The following is an 18,431-nucleotide window of genomic DNA, read 5'->3' on the forward strand; positions in this document are numbered from 1 at the left end:
AACACTAGTAATTGTTGCATCAAAACAGAATTACATCATTCAAAGCACATCATTTCCTGCCCTTGGATATAAAAAACCTAAAACCTGAAATAAAACATGTCTTTCTGAATTTCTTCAAAGTTATTATTTCCATATGACAGATTAAATCTCCATATTTATGAAGGGTTTTTAAAATCTCTTCACGCCTCATGTTCACTTTCAAGTACCTGGCAATGGCAACGTAGGTTTTCTGTAGACTTATTTAATGTATGAAATGTGAATAAGCATATAAAAGAATTTCCTCTTGGAGAAGTAGAAAATAAAACTATGTTGTAGGTCTGGGCGTTTTATGATCTGAGTTAAAATAAAATATTGTCCTCTATCTCACTTTTTCCGATATAAATATTTCTACTTAAAATATGATACATTTTATAAGTCCAAATTTACTTGTTTATACAGAAAATGTGTGTGAGGCACTGTATGTAATAAAGAGTTTACAGTATATTCAAGTATGGTTGTAAATGTATAAACATGGATATATCAAATGGATGCAATAAAATGTGTTTAATACAATTAAATAATACCTTATTAACAATTACCTCTTATTAACTATCACCCCGAAAAAAATGTACTTCTGGATTAGATATGACAATCGTAGATTAAGAAGTCAATCAACTTCCAACCTTGTTATTGCAGTAAACAACATAATTTCCATTGGATGTGTCATACAAGCATAGTAATGGCCCTTTTACACCGGCTGATAATCGGCCAATGCAGCGAGCGCCGATCAACGAGACATCGTTGATCGGCACTCGTTTGATCCTGTCACACGGAGCTATGGATGGGGACGAGTGGTTGTTACTCTGATCGCTCGTCCCCATACATTATTATCATGTCGGCAGCGCGTCTCCCCGTTTACACAGGGAGATATGCTGCCGACAATGATAATATTTTACTTTTTTAAAACGATACGACCAGCAGATGATCGAGCATTTGCTCGTTCATTTGCTGATCGCTGGCCTGTTTACACAGGGCAATTATCAGCAAAAAACGCTTGTCTGCCCGATAATCACCCAGTGTAAAACCCCCTTAACACTTCAATGTCACCGTCCATTTAGAGGCAATTGGATTTGCTAAGTTTTAGATTGACTTCTGGCAAATGTAAGAAAGTAAAATGATCTAATCTCTAATATTGACTTGATACATTTACAGTGGTGCACATTCCGTTGCTCTACAGCATACAAATGAACTCAACAAATCCATCTTCAGTAAGCTCCTGTGCTCTAAGGCCCCATGCACACGACCTTAAACTGTGGACCATACTACGGTCCGCGGTTTTATGGACCCATTCGGTTCTATTGGCCGTGGACACCTTTCCGTCGTGTCCGTGCCATAGAACCGTGCCGGGAATTACGGAGCATGTCCTAATTTTCGTATTTTACAGGCCATGCTCCCATACTTTGTATGGGAGCACGGCCCGAAAATGCGGGTGGCCGTCAGCGGCCAACCGTGCCCACAATCGGGGGCTGTGATTACGGGCACGGCCGTGTTCATGGGGCCTTAGTGGTGGATGCAATCAGTCAGAATTGTATCTTTTAACTCTATGGCTTTGATAACTAAAAAGATATGTAATGAAATAAGCCATCACAGAATTATGGGCCTAAAAGTCTGATCTCCACTATTAACCCTTTCATTGCCATGATCAGCGATGATCGTGGCATTCAAAGCCAAAAATTAAGGGGTGGACGCCCCTTTGATTGCATTACAGGGAATTTCTGCGACACAATCAAGGTTCATATCTATTATAAGCAGACCGTCCAGAGTCCAATGAAGAGCATTCTTAGGTATGCCCTAACAACAGCCTGTGTACTATCAGTACACAGGCTAATGAACTAGCATATAGATATATGCTAGTACTTTATCGATAAAAACAAAATATCTAAATTAAAACAGACCCTAAGAGACCAAAAAGTTAAATGAATAATAAAAAGTAATGTTTTAAATAGATTGATAAAAAACACACACAATTTTGCTTTTTTTTTTTTTTTTTACCATAATGTATAAGTCTTAAAACATAAAATAATTACACATATTTGGTATCATCACGACTTTATCATGAATTATGCTATACATTTATTGTGCAGGTTGTTACATTGTTGTCATTTATGATAATTGGTGTATGCTGTAAAAAAAAATATTAATATAAACTGCAGCAGAATTTTCTTTTTTTCTGCATTTATGCCTCCCCCAAATTTTTTTTTAGTATAAAATAAAGTTCTAATTTATATGTACCAAACAATGGCACCTACATAAAGTACAATATGTCCTGCAAAAAACAAACCTTTTGTAACGACGTCGGCTGGCCACAAGACATCAGGTTTAGGCTTCACCTATAGCAAACAAAGGACGACAATAGGGCTGAATTGTGAACCAACTAGACAGATAAAGGGAAAGGAATTATAGACCATCTGTTACAGTACTGACAGGCAACAGGAATAGAACAAACAGTGACCTACCGAATTAAGACAGTGATGGAACAAGATGATGATGATGTCAGACAGATGATGGGTGATGATAACAGTCAGATGATGAAAACTGAACGGGTGATGGTATTTGATAACAAGCTAACCCTAACTAGCTTTGCCTATATCTATCCGAGGAGCAGTTTCTAAGCACTGACCCTAACACCACATAACGTAACCTCGCTGTCCTTAACAATGTCCCTAATAGAGTCCCCAATTTGCCGACACTGTCCCTAACAGTACTATAAAGTAACATCTATAAGAAGCAGAAGCAATGAAAACAACACAAACAAACTTAGGGAAATTAGGCTAGCAGAAAATAAACCAATAAAACAGGATACAACTAACCAATAAACAGGACTAAACACGGAAGCAAACACGGACTGAGGAAATACTTAGGCAGAGCTGCAAAAACACAACACTAATACTTAGGTAGAGCTGGAAATATACAGCACTAGACTGGAACACACGATCAGACTAGCACATGGCAAACACACATAGCAAGTACTATAAACAATGCCCTCACTTTGAGGCCAGAGGTTTCTTAAGGAGAGGCAGACTAATCTGGTCGCTTTCTCTAAACGAGCCACAGGCTCACATCATTGTGGTCATCTAAACCTACACTGTTGAATCAGCTGTGCAGCAGTTGCCTAAGCAACTTCCCCAGCTACTGCTCAAAAGCTAGGAGATGACGAGCATACAGGAATAGATCTGTTGCTCTTAAAACATCCTCATACAGCTACATCAAACAAAAATAGACAAGTTATCACCGCCAGAATGCAAAGAGTAAAGATCAAAAATTGTTCTGGTCCGCAAAGGCCGAAGTTGGCCTAGTCCTCCAGGGGTTAAGGAATTACTGTTTATGCAATTATCCAACATATTTTTAAATTATTCCAAATCACTTTTTTCAACCTTCCAATGTAATTTAAGATTCTTATTTATTTGTATATCTAGAATACACAGCAGTCATGTATCAAGCTTTCAATATTACAACTTGTGGGTTAAAGTGTACACTTGGAGATTAAGATTGGAACAAATTAAAAAGAATAACACATCCATTCGTCATATAGCTTTATAGTTAAATTGCATTTTGTTTTGTTGCTGCCTACTGTAGCGCTTTTTTTTTTTTAATAAGAATATATTAGGAGCTTTTATGCATTCAGCTTTTTCTATAGAGGACCTGAGCCTACCAATATGAAAACTTGTGGAACATAGCTTACAGAGACTAACTGTGTAGCAGATACAGTATATTGGGGGGTACAACACAATGGGAATAGCTAGCTGTCACCGGTGATGAAAGCATTCAGAACAAATAATAAAAAAGCAACTTGGGACCTAATTATTTTATATACTTTCTCATTCTGTATTCAACCACCTTTTCAACACCTACAGTATTTACACATACCAATTTTCACTTCTGTACACTACTGTAACTTTTTCAATGCTGTATCTCTTTAATACTCCACACTTTGTGTTTGCATACAGGATGTAAGCACAAGTCATCCAGTTCACATAGCATTTTATAACATGTTTGTTGTGCTTCCATATGAATGGCACATAGAATAAAAGAAGCACTTCTACATCTTGTATACATATCCAATGGACTGACAGCATGCAGAATGTTTTCCTGTTTTATTGTTTCTTTCAGATTACATAGTATGGTGGAAATTTATTAAGACTGGCGTTTCATGTGCCAGTCTTAATAGTAAGAAAAGAAGTGGGAAAAACTCTTAATAAATGTGTTGCATCTTCTGGCCGGGCCGTGGCACCATGGTCATTAGCCATCAATTCACCTCCATCACTGATAAATTAATAATTAAAAAAAAACACATACTCACCTCATTGCTCCCCTTCTCCCTTCTGGCTCCCTTATCACTGCTGCTCATACAAGGTTCTGATGCCGAGCAGCAACAGGGCCTTATATGTGATGAAGCACTACATCCTCATCAGTGCTGCATCGCATACAACGTCCTGATGCTGCCCGTCATCATTAGGTTGTATGAGCAGCGCTGGACTGATGAAAGAGTCGGAGGGAAAAGAGTAGCATGGTGAGCATTATTTTTATTTTTAAATTTAATTATTTTTATATCCAATGGGGGATAGCTTAGTCAATGAGGGGCAAGGTATAGGCCCAGCATGAGCCTCTACCTTGCTACACTCCATAGAGTAGAATCTATGCCAGCTAGAATTCTGGCATTAATTATAATTTTTTACGTAAATTATAATAAATTTGTCAGGCTTCTGTGGCCATGTCCCCTTTCCACAAAAGTGGTGAGGGTGGCAGAAAGGACCAAATTTCGACTTTTGGCCATTTTGCAACTTTTCTACTCCAAAAATTTGGAAATGTTGATACATTTTCCCATGTGTTTACTACTTCCCTGATTTTAAAGTGCTGTGAATATATAAGCACTATTTATATCAAAATAAACACTAAAAATAATAATCATAAGTTAACCATTGGGTGCGTTCATTGTAATTTCTCATATTGTTTTTCTCGCCCTTGAATCACAGGTAATTCCTTCCTGTCAGGCCTAATTCACACGAACATGTAATACTTCCGTGTGACGGCTGTTGAAACAACGGCCGTCACACGGACCTATATAATTCAATGTGGCCGCTGTTTCAACGAAGCGTGTGAAGGGTCTGTGAGCAAACAGGAAATGTCCTATTTTTTTTGCACTTCATGCATTCCTCCATATACTCTAGTCTATGGGGGATGCGTCCCTTTTATCCCTCTCATAGTGCAGAAACTTGCCTGAACGGTGTCTTGAGCAGACCATACACATTCAAGCTGGGATATGACTTTATGAAAATGTAAAAAAAATAAATAAACACAAACAACTTTGTCAGAAAGGTCACTCGTATATTTAGCTGAATACTATATATCCAGATGGAGCAAATCTCCCAACACAAGACATAATCTCACAACGCAAAGTTCTGTAGACTTACTATCATTCTGGAGTGAAAAATGTTAAGCGTTCCAGATCAATCTTCTGAACCTTTTTAAGATTTCCTCTATCTGTACATTGTGAGAATTTGTTCTAGTGAACATTTCAGATATAGATTAGTAAATGCTACTATTATACAAATATTTTGTTTTCTGTAGTATGAAAATATATATGAGCCTATTTAATAAATAATATATACGATGGAATATATGTCACAGTTCATACATTTATACATTATATACATCTGAATCAAGGATGAAATGTTGAAGGTAAAGGGTTTGATATCATCAGTTTTGGAATTCCCTTACAAACCAATGGTATTGCACATGTTTGGTTTTACATGTTTCTGGTATGACTAGAAAGGAACAATCTAATTCTTGAGCTTCGATCCTCTAGGTTTTGAATAGATATGATAGAATATTTTGGACATTTTCTAGATTTATAGCAAATACTAATCAGAGGGATTTGGATTTTGGAGAATCAATGGTGGATAGTGGATTCAATTGTATTCAATTCAATTCACTCATCTTAGCCCTAGTACCCATTTGTATAGTGAGGTAGAATTGTATAAGATGATTACATCACCATACTATGTTAAAGAGGCTCTGTCACCAGATTTTGCAACCCCTATCTGCTATTGCAGCAGATAGGCGCTGCAATGTAGATTACAGTAACGTTTTTATTTTTTAAAAACGAGCATTTTTGGCCAAGTTATGGCCATTTTTGTATTTATGCAAATGAGGCTTGCAAAAGTACAACTGGGCGTGTTGAAAAGTAAAAGTACAACTGGGCGTGTATTATGTGCGTACATCGGGGCGTGTTTACTACTTTTACTAGCTGGGCGTTCTGATGAGAAGTATCATCCACTTCTCTTCACAACGCCCAGCTTCTGGCAGTGCAGACACAGCCGTGTTCTCGAGAGATCACGCTGTGTCGTCACTCACAGGTCCTGCATCGTGTCAGACGAGCGAGGACACATCGGCACCAGAGGCTACAGATGATTCTGCAGCAGCATCGGCGTTTGCAGGTAAATCGATGTAGCTACTTACCTGCAAGCGCTGATGCTGCTGCAGAATCAACTGTAGCCTCTGGTGCCGATGTGGCCGACACGATGCAGGACCTGTGAGTGACGTCACAGATCTGCACTGCCAGAAGCTGGGCGTTCTGAAGAGAAGTGATACTTCTCATCAGAACGCCCAGCTAGTAAAAGTAGTAAACACGCCCCGATGTACGCACATAATACACGCCCAGTTGTACTTTTACTTTTCAACACGCCCAGTTGTACTTTTGCAAGCCTCATTTGCATAAATACAAAAATGGTCATAACTTGGCCAAAAATGCTCGTTTTTTAAAAATAAAAACGTTACTGTAATCTACATTGCAGCGCCTATCTGCTGCAATAGCAGATAGGGGTTGCAAAATCTGGTGACAGAGCCTCTTTAAGTCCGCACACAGTGCTGGTTTGCACATTTGTAGCATCAAGAACCTATGGGAAGGAGTAGGAGTTTGGTATGCTATATGGCTTTGCTATATTTTTACTCTTTTAGCTACTCTACTTCTGTCGGAATTCATAATAGTCGCACAATGGTTCAACATCTGTCTAAAACTAGATAAGAACAAGTGTCTTATATTTACTAGCTATAATAAGGTTGATGAACCAGGGTAATATAATGCAATGGTTATTAAGGTGCAAAAAAGACACCACAGTCATCAAGTTCGAACTCTTATCCTGCAGTGTTGATCCAGAAGAAGGCAGAAAATTGTTGAAAGGTAGTTGCCTACTGCCTCATATTAGGGGTCAACATTTCTTCTCTGGATCAATTATCTCTCTTCTTAACCAGATCTTCTATTTCTTGAAGTTAAATAAATTATTGTTTCTTGAATAATTTACATCAGTGTCGTCCATCTGGAATTAAAACTAAAAGAGATATTTATTTTTTCTCTAACTTTGTAGGCGCCTGACTGTAATAGCCAATAAAATCCTGCAACGTGCATAATTCTGTCCTTCAGTTGCAAGACCCCCCACCTGCTACCGGTTCTGTGACATGAGTTACTTGTAGTTTTTCATTAATAGACTTCTTTATGCTGTAATTACTTGAAAGCTCCTTATTATCAAATAATTTTTAGTGGAGTATTCATCCATATTGCACCACTTTGAAGGTATTTATTAGAATAAAAATATAATAACTATCATTTCAATGTTGGCAGATAAGAACAAATTGTATATTATTTATAATAAATGTACATTTATTTTTAAGTAAAATAAATAAAATAAAAAAAGTGAAAACCAATACATACATGTAGACTATTCTCCACATTTGTTATGCCTTTTAGGCTGTTGGTATATTCAAGTAGCGCATAATACCTAGAGTAAGGAATAAAACTCTCAGTAAAACACATATATGAATGTGCAGTGTCTCAGGAACATGGACTGAGGCAATATGTTTTGTTGCTGCTGACAAAGGTAGTTTGTTTCATGTCTTAAATGCATTGTGCAGTATACTCAGTGCAATTTCAATCCGCTCCATCTCAGGGAAATGGGTTTATGATGGGCAAAATGCGTAAAAAAAAAAGTGCTGACACGTAAAGGAATTGTTGTCTGATTTATTAGGCAGTATGTCTTTGGTAATATCTTAGTGCGGTTCATGTGATTTTGTATCGTTTTTAGAGAGTGCTTGTTTGTATGAAATACTCTTGCTGCATCTTGTTAGGAGATTGAGAGGAACCCCTGGGATATATGGAAGTAAATTGGCAATGAGATACAATTCACTGATATGGGTTTTGTGGAGTTTTAGAAATGCAGTACTATAAAGCAATGAAATATTTATTCATCCTAGGATCAGATGAAAGTATAGATCAGTATAATAATATTCAAAACTTATATGCCATTACGTAACTTTTAAAGAACAAAATGAATTTTTTTTAAGTGAGATCAGTTATGCCTTAAGGCAAAGATCAAAATTGGCTCCCTGTTAGATTATCGTGTTTTGCAACCCAGAAGGGCCTGGTATGTTTCCCACTTCACGCTCCCTCTGTGACACTATGGCCAATCCTCTACCTCCTTCTATACTAACAATGTATGTAGTTCCTTTTGAGAGGGTTGTCCATCGCAGGACCTCATTACCCAGTAGTAAAATGGATGCAAAACCCAGGGCTGGACCCCCTCTTTCTATGGGCCTCATAGTAGCTGCATGTGCTGTCTCTGTTGTACGTACACTCTTGTGGGAATATTAAAATGATAACTTACAGCTCTTTGTTTTTGGTGTGTGCTTGCACTTTAGATAAGTGCACAATTATTTTTGACCCACAAAAAAATTACTTCTTGTTTATCTGTGGTCTGTTAATAACTAAGGTGTGATATTGGTTATTTAAAAATAACACAGTTAACATGTTTTTTTTATATTTAGTCTATTTATGATCAAGCTAATTTTGGCTATTTATGATAAATCTAAAATACAATTATTTTTTTCTTTTCAGAGCTCATGGACCAGATGCCATGATTCTTGTTGATGGTCAACCTAGACAGACTAAAGGAGACTTAGGTCTGTCCCAAATGTTACACATTGCTACACAGATTGCTTCAGGAATGGTCTATCTTGCATCTCAGCACTTTGTTCATCGAGACCTGGCCACCAGAAATTGCTTGGTGGGCGTAAACCTTCTTGTCAAGATTGGTGACTTCGGCATGTCGAGAGATGTCTATAGTACGGACTACTACAGGGTAAGGGTAATTGTCAAATTTTATATTCATATTTAATTAATTCAAAATTTATAAGTGTTATGATTACCTTGCAAATATTTTTTTTATTATGACCCTTAAATTACAGTGTGTATGTGTGTGTGATTGTGTGTGTGTGTGCGTGTATGTGTGTGTGTGTGTGTGTGTGTGTGTGTGTGTGGTCAACTACTGCCATAGAAGTCAAATCATATTTGTAGTCTTAACATGTACATACATTTTATAAACCAGGGGTGCACAACCTTTACTGTTCAGAGAGTTATGTTGTACAATTGCACCACTCCTATGGGCCTTAATAAAACTTACAGGAGCATTCCTATCTGAGACATTTATGGCATATTAAAGTACAAGTTGGGGGTTTCACTCCTGGAACTTCCACCTATCAGGAGAGTGGTATACCCCTGCTCCCATTTGGCATTGCGCAGAAAAAGAGATGAGATGGTTGCACATGTACACTGCAATCTCCATTGTAGTTTATGGCAGTTACCAAAACAGCTGAGCATTTTACATATTCCATAAATTGCATTTGCATGCGTGGCCAGTGCTCCAACTTGTCTCCTCTCTAGAATACCAAACTTACAGATATGCCATAAAAGTCTTAAGTGGGAATACTCCTTTAAAGGAGCAGTCTGGGTAAATTGAAGCACTGTGTTATGTCTAATGCAGGGCTTGAGGGGATGGTGCATGACACAGAGATTAGAAGAGCACCACAGACAATACATGGCCTGTCATGGTCTGCACTAAGAATAACACAGTGACAATTTTGCCTGGATTGTTCTTTTAAGCTACTTAAAACATAATTCATACAGCCCTAGAGTTCTCCATAACAGTACCTGCCACACAGTGCCCCCATAACAGAGCACGATTAGTATTTACATTTTTCAGGTAGTTAATTTTAATTAGTAAATAGTTTTTAATTTTCGAAATCCTGTACTGATATCTATGATCAGTGTATGGAAGAGAAAACTTTGCCTTTCTGAATTTATCAGGAAACAGGCAAGTATGCCTGTATCCTGACTCCTGAAGGTTGGGTGGCGCACAGAACAGCATTCAGTGGAGGGAGCTATACAAATCTAATGCTGACTGTTATATATCTCATACACTCTTATACACTCTATCAGCACATCACCTTGCTGTTCAAAATTGTTACCCTTGGAAATATTTTGAATTGTACATTGAGTGGGTACTTGGGGATTGATCACATCTGTTTGAACCAACCAGATCCTGTACATTTTAACCCCTTCCCCCTGCTGGCATTCTGGGCCCTAATGTCCAAGCCATTTTTTAGATTTTTCCATTGTCACATTCGAAGAGCTGTAACTTTTTTATTTTTGCGTCGGCATAGCTGTATAAGGTCTTGTTTTTTGCGGGACGACTTGCAGTTTTTATTGGTACCATTTGAGAGTAGATGCGACTTTTTGATCACTTTTTATCACATTTTTTTTAAGTCAGGATTAACAGAAAACAGCAATTTTTCCATTGTTTTTTATTTTATTTTTTACGGCGTTCACAGTGCGGGTTAAATAATGTAACAGCTTTATAGTCGGGGTCGTTACGGACGCGGCGATACCAAATATGTGTAACTTTTTTGCTTTATTGTAGTTTTTTTTAATAGTAAAGCATTTTGTAAGGGGAAAAGCTGGGTTTTTCATTTATTTTTTTTCACTTTTTTTTTTTATTAACTTTATTAAACTTTTTTTACTTTTTTACTAGTCCCACTAGGGGACTTCACTATCCTCCGATCGCTATTATAATACACTGCAATACTTTTGTATTGCAGTGTATTACTGCCTGTCCGTTTAAAACGGACAGGCATCTGCTAGGTCATGCCTGCGGCATGATCTAGCAGGCATTCGCTGCAGGCAGACCTGGGGGTCTTTATTAGACCCCCGGCTGCCATAGAAGACACAGACACTCGGCGATTTTATCGCCGGGTGTCAGTGAGATGAGAGGGAGCTCCCTCCCTCTCTCCAAAACCATTCAGATGCGGTGCACGCTATTGTGCACCGCATCTGAAGGGTTAAACAGGTGAGATCGATACTAATATCGATCTCACCCGGCAGAGCAGGGACGCCCCCAGCCCTCAGCTGCTTCTGGCAGCTGAGAGCAGGGAGATTTCACGGCTCCCTGCTCTGTTTACTTTATTCTACAGCAGCGACGTAGTTTGTCGGCGCTCTAGAATAAAGCCCACTAATGACCGCCGTAAAAAGACGTATCGGCGGTCATTAAGGGGTTAAACATTAGAATCATCATTGACGGTACACAACAGGGAATCTAGTGTAAATGCTGCATTGTCCTGTGGTTTCCCGTAACATGCAGTGAATAATAATAGTTATGAATCAATGTGTGCCAAGAAAGGGGAGATATGTTATTCACATGTACATGTCGGGTTCTTTAAGTGGTAATACTTATCTGTAAAAATTAAGTTAGCCGAGGCAAAATGTACACGGCGCAGCCATAGGGGGTGCAGAGGTAACAGTCACACACGAGCTGTGGTGCCTAATGGAGCCCATAGGCTCCTTAACCACATAAGAAGACACCAATATTATAAATGGCATATGGCTATGTCAGGCCCTGTTACAGATTTTGCAATGGGTCCAGGAGCAGCAAGTTATGACTCTAAAAATAAATGTCATCCTCCGTGTACATTTCCTTTTACTATTAAATAATGTCACTTTATAGGGGGAATGCTATGCTGATGGGTAGATTTTTGTAACGTTAATCACTATTGTTTTCATTTGTATTTGATGGTTGCATAGGAAGTCTCTGTTCATATAACGCCGGCAATGAGCAATCGATGTATACGTATGGAGAAATTCACGGCCTATACGCCAGCGTTCCTATAGACTTCATTAGCCAAATCTATACCAGATGAGTGGCCTTTCGGGATATGTTTGGCTGGTATTTGTCAGTATACCTATTTTTAACTGTATTAGAAACTGTAGTCAACTAAGCTCTTCAATATAAAAGGACCTTGCAAAGAATGTATACCGTGTTCTATATGGTTTTCTAAAATGCCATACATTCACATGCATCTAGGAAATATGGTTGACCTACTATCCCTGGTTCTTTGTGTACACAATCTAACATTCAGAACCTAAAATTATACTTAAAAAATTATATAAGTAAATATAAATTTAAGCTTGCTGCAAAAGCCATATTAGTTCAGTATTGTTGACGTTGTAGTTAGTTTTAAAAATTTTTTTTTTTTTTTACTGCAGTCAATAGTGTTCTATACACTGAAAAATCTATGAAAAATCTATCGCTTTATAGATTTTTGATATAGCGAACTGTCTTGCAAAATGCTGGTTAAAAATAAAATAGAAAGTGATAATGGATAAAAATGCAACATACTGTGTTTGGAAGTAAGGCAGATAATGTTCTGTTATATTTACATGGAAGTAAAAAGTACATACAGTAAAAAGCTGCAAATGTGTGAATGAGCTCTTGTTCTAAGAAGAAGGTTCGATCCACTTTATGTGACATAAAAAGTATTGCTAATGTATGGACATGCAGTATGCTGTGCTGCTAAGAATATTCTGAATGGCTATTATGTGATTGTTTTTTGGGGGATTATATTATTATTGCTTGAAACATCAGAGATGATACCTTACACCCATGTTCTCCAACCTGTGGCGCTCTAGCTGTTACGAACTACTACTTCCAGCATGGCTGTCAGTTGTAGTTTTGCAGCAGCCTGGAGACTGACCCCATCATCAACTTCACATGGGTAGTAGCAACTTACAGTTTTCTTATTATAGACACAATTCAGTACGTGGACACTCTATTGCTTATAGTGCACATTATCTCTGCTGGTACATTTGCCAACCCTTATTCAGCCACTACTTTGGTACTGCAAGATATATAAATATGTTATATAAATAAATACATCATATACAAGTAAATCCCCAACATCCACTAATAAAAATATGTTTTATATTCTAATTATATGTTTTCTGACTTTATCTCGTGTGTGCGTTGTGCGTCATATCTTTTTTACTAAGCATCTACAAAGAGATTCTCTTGCCTGATGTTTGCCTCTGCTAAACAACAAATCCCCAAATGATTATGTGACACTAAAAGACATTACATTATACTGGAAGGCATTAAAATGTTTGACAAAAAGAGTAAACATAAATGACGCCAGCTCTGACACCTTATAAATGCCTAGCCCCTCAGAGCTTTGTGTGCTAGAAGAAGCCATATGGAGCAGACTGAGATCTCTCAGGCCTAATCTGTTTTATAAGTGCATATGTTTGAGAAAAATCCCGTATGTCTGAGAAAGTGTAGCAGAACATTAAATGACTTGGTAATTAAAAGGATGACTGTCCTTTCCATCACAGTCCCTACTGGGTGATCCTGAAGGGATATTTGGAAAAGTGGCCTGTGCCGAATCGTTAATGCTTCAAAACTGAAGTAGCTGCATTAGTCCCTCTGGAATAATGAAACTTGACTCAGCCAAATGATTTCACATTGCGTTTCATCCTTCCTTTTGTATATTCCCCCAGAGGAACCTTTATCATTTTCTCCGCACAGTCAACTCACTATTGCACTGCAGAAGAGGGACCACACAGAAAAGTTTGTTCTATAAAACACTGTGTCTCCTGGGTGCCACCTGACGTATTTTAGGCTGAATAGTGCTAATTGTTTCCAGCAGATTTTTAGATCACATCCAAATGATTTTTTTTCTCCCTCATTACACTTTGGAAGTAAAATGTACAATGTTAGGCTGTTTCATATCAATACCTCTAGTTAGATTACTTACACATCCATCGATTACCTTAAAAAAGATTCTTGGCAAACGTTAGTTTGCGTACTCTTTCAGAGAGGTGACTCACTTATTGATACCAGTTCAGTTTTGTGACAATAGTGCTTGGAAGTTACAGTGTACCCAGATTAATTTTGTTATAGTCTATTTGTTAACATTATTTTGTGTTCTTTTTTGTTGTTGTTTGCTTTGTTTTCAAGCAAAATATAATGTACTTTAACAAATAGTTAGCCAGCCTAGAAGCAGTTGGCTGACACGTCTCGTAGCAGCAGTTTGACCATGCAGTTTGGCCCACCCACTGACTGCAATCTGTCAATTCAAACTGGCATACACCCCTAATAGAGGTAAAGTATGTTGGGAAAACTTATATTTCTCCCATTTTTAAATCCACCGCATGGTTTTGCTAGAATAGAGGCATTAAAAAACTGCACCAGACCTATGTAATAAGGGCCTGTTCAAACTACACACATAAACCGATATACACTGATCATCTATAACATTAAAACCACCTGCCTAATAATGTTTAGGTCCCCATTGTGCCGCCAAAACAGTTTTGACCCGTCGAGGCATGGACTCCACAAGACCACTAAAGGTGTTCTTGTGATATCTGGAACCATGAGGTTAGCAGCAGATCCTTTATGTCCTGTAAGTTGTGAAATAGTGCCTCCATGTATTGGACCCATGGATTGGGTTTATTCAGCACATCCCAAAGATGCTTAATTGGAATGAGATCAGGAAAATTTGGAGGCTAAGTCAACACCTTGAACTCCTTGTCATGTTCCTCAAACCATTCCTGAACAATTTTTGTGGTGAAGCAGGGCGCATTATTCTGTTGAAAGAGACCATTGCCATTGGGGAATACTGTTGCTATGAAACGGGGTACTTGGTCTGCAATAATGTTTAAGTAAGTGGTGCTCTTCCTTGCACCACTTTAGTTAGATACTAACCACTACATATTATGAACCCCCTCACAAGACCTGTCATTTTGGAAATGCTCTCACTCATATAGCCATCACAATTTGGCCCTTGCTTAAAGAGGCTCTGTCACCACATTATAAGTGCCCTATCTCCTACATAAGGAGATCGGCGCTATAATGTAGGTGACAGCAGTGCTTTTTATTTTAAAAAACGATCTGTTTTCACCACTTTATTAGCGATTTTAGATTTATGCTAATGACGATACTGAAGTGTTTAGACAGTGAATAGACATTCCACGGGATGTCTATTCACAATCCCTGCACTTCGTTACTGTTTCTGTGGTACGTACAGCAGAGGAAGCGTAATCTCATTGTAACCTGTCATCTACAGCGTAATCTCGCAAGATTACGCTTGCTCTGCTGTAAATACCACAGAAAGAGTAACGAAGTGCAGAGATTGTGAATAGACATCCTGTGGAATGTCTATTCACTGTTTAAACACTTCAGTATCGTTAATGCGTTAGTATAAGACAGCACATAGTGATCTAAAAGGATCCCTATGCGCTGACTAAATGAATGGAGAGGAGTGCATGATGCTGATTAGTCAGCGTCATACACTCCTCTGTACAACGTCCACTTGGTCTAAAGTAAAAACATGCCCACTTGGGCATTAAGCAACTCATTAGCATAAATCTAAAATTGCTCATAACTTGCTCAAAAATGATCGCTAATAAAGTGGTGAAAACAGATAATTTTTTTTAAAATAAAAAGCACTGCTGTCACCTACATTATAGCGCGATCTCCTTATGTAGGAGATAGGACACTTATAATGTGGTGACAGAGCCTCTTTAAAGGAACAGTGTCATCACAAATTATTTTTTTATATGTTAAAGATGTTAGTGCTTTATTAAAAACGTTTATATTCATTTGTGTGTTTGTGTTTTACTTTTTCTTATTTTTACACTTTTTCTTCCCTATGGGGGCTGCCATTTTTTGTTCCATTTCTGTGTGTGTCGATTAACGACACATACAGACATGGAATACGGCAGCCACAGTCCCATAGGGACTGCGAACGGCTCCCGTCCCATTGACTGCAGTGTACGGCGTCTGTGTGGGAACTGCGCATGCGCCGCTCCCACACAGTCCTATTCGAAATTGGCGCCGTCCGGCGCCATTTTCCTGTGGACCGGAAGTCGCGGCCGGACAGTAATATTACTACTTCCGGTCGCGGCTTCCGGATTTGTGCACTTGCACCAGCGGCAGCAAACGGAGCGGATGGGCCGGAGGGAGCCGCGGCGGCAGGAGCAGGTAAGAGATTTCAATGTATGTTCGTGTTTGTGTGTGTTTACTACTGTATGTAAACCTACTACACTGTGGGTTAGCTCAAAAAATGGCGACACACAGTGTAGGAGGTTACATCGTTCAAACCCCTCGTTTATCCCGGCACTAGCCAGGATAAAGGAGGGGGGATGCTGAGAGCTCACTAGAGCGAGGGCTTTTAACCCAACGTTGCAATGCTGCAATTTTGGGAACAGCTCCATCTAGTGACCAAAAATGGGTAGTATTATAAATTAGAAATAATTTATAATATTTCCTGGACTCGTGCAAAAAAATAAAAAAAATTTGAACAATGTTTAATCACCCACACACTAAATGTTTAATTTTTAAAAAAAAAACATGTTTTTCCGGCAACACATTCCCTTTAAGTCAGATCCTTACACTTGCCCATTTTTTCTGTTTCCAACACATCAACTACAAGAATTGACTGTTTGCCCGCTGCCTAATATATCCCACCCCTTCACAGGTGCCATTATAACAAGATACCTATCAGTGGTTTTATTGTTATGGCTATAATCGGTGTATGTCTCCATTCATAGAAATAACAACAAGTCAGTATATGATTAAACGTCACCTTCTGTCACTGCTTGTTCTTCTTCTCCCTGAATCAGTTGTTTCATGTTCCCTGCACCAGTGTGGTGAATATTATGTACATGTGCACACTGGGAAGCTGCAAACTTTACTGACAGTGCATACAGTACAAACCAAAGAGGCAGACCAAGCAGTTGTTATTGCACCCGTGAAGAAAGGGGACTTAGCCCTGGTTGGTGCCATACCCTTTGTTACTGGGTGGTGAAAACTTCTGAAGGAACCCCCTCTTCAGGGGGACCGCGTTGTAAGCAAACAAGGGGGAAAGGGTGTGAAATTGAAAACAAACACCAGGCCCTTCAGAACCATAAGGGGGGCAACTTTGATAATTGCAAAGGGGCTCTCACTCTTCCATGTACACAACTGCTTGCTGAACTTAGATCACCATAGAACTTTATGGTAATAAAATTTAGATTCAGTAGAACCACTGAAGGTGCTGGTATATTTAGCATTCACTGTATTTTTAAAGTGTTTAACCTGTTTATGACCGATCATACAGCTTTGCACGGCGTTCATTAAAGGGATTTACACCACAGCACCGTGAAAAGGTGTTGCTGTGACATATTTACGGCACGGGTGTTCTGTTCCAGCTAGAATGGGTGCTGGGAGGTCAATAGTGATGGCAGTATCTAAGGGGTTGGGGAGTGGGCCATTTGGCCAAAGGCAGGGCCTAATAGAATGGTAAAAAGTATGGTGACATTTCAGATTTTTTTCCATTACCCCGCCAAAAAAAGTTAATCAATAAATTATATTTTCCCTTAAAATGGTGTCAGTAAAAAATACAACTTGTCCTACAAAAAAGAAGCCCTCACACGGCTAGGTTTACGGAAAAATAAAAAAATGATGGTGTTTGAAATGCTACGATTAAAAAATCACTCTGTCATTAAGGCCCAAAATAGGCTGGTCACTAAAGTGTTAAAATCCAGATAAAAGTAACATATGTTAAAAGACTGTCAATTTGTTATTTGTGTCTAGTTTGTTCTTAACCATGCATGCAATAGAGGAAATATAGGTTACTTATTTGAAACCTAGGCGTATGTGGGACTTTGCACATAAGAAGACTAGTCTACTTATTTTGATACATTACACCCATTCACATCTCAGCTTTCAACCCAATCAACTGTATGTCCTTTGAGTCCTACACATATGCTGTCTGAAACTAAGCCTGGCAAAATTGATTTTCTTGCCCTTTGGAAAATGAAATTCCTTTTTGAGAAGAGGCAAGCGAGTGTTTGATTTATGCAGCCTTATGATAATTAAAAGAGCACTAACCATTTTCCCTTGATTGAAAGTGTAGAAATAATGATCTCTAAAATACCGCCTTCAGAGTCTCAGAGAGAATTTAGCATCATGAGATCCACTGGTCCAATGGAAATGCATGTCAGTGTTCAGCCAGTCAGTGGAAAGGAGCAGATGTCAGCTCCGCTATGGTTTACCACACATCATGGGCACTCAGAACGTTCAATGTTAATGAAACACGCACAGGCACATAATGCTTCCCTCTAGAAATAACTTGCACAATGGAATGTTTTTGTCTATTTTTTTAGCTCTCTTTCTCTTAAAAATGTTACAGAATTTTATTGATTTACAAAATGTATTTCATACCTTAACTTTAATGAAACTAAACTAATATAA

General features: G+C 38.4%; 1 protein-coding gene across 6 annotated transcripts in view; it reads left to right on the top strand.

Moving 5' to 3' along the window:
• NTRK3 (neurotrophic receptor tyrosine kinase 3) overlaps positions 1-18,431 on the top strand; it is a 629,741-nt gene that overhangs the window by 590,396 nt on the left and 20,914 nt on the right. For 4 of the 6 annotated variants that reach the window (XM_075858200.1, XM_075858201.1, XM_075858199.1 and 1 more), the window contains one exon: positions 8,927-9,176. In XM_075858200.1, coding sequence (XP_075714315.1) covers positions 8,927-9,176 — 250 coding nt within the window. The remainder of the gene's footprint in view (positions 1-8,926; positions 9,177-18,431) is intronic. The other 2 variants (XM_075858203.1, XM_075858204.1) reach the window with 1 other exon arrangement.

Source organism: Rhinoderma darwinii, chromosome 3 (genome assembly GCF_050947455.1).
Source record: "Rhinoderma darwinii isolate aRhiDar2 chromosome 3, aRhiDar2.hap1, whole genome shotgun sequence".
Lineage (NCBI taxonomy): Eukaryota > Metazoa > Chordata > Amphibia > Anura > Rhinodermatidae > Rhinoderma > Rhinoderma darwinii.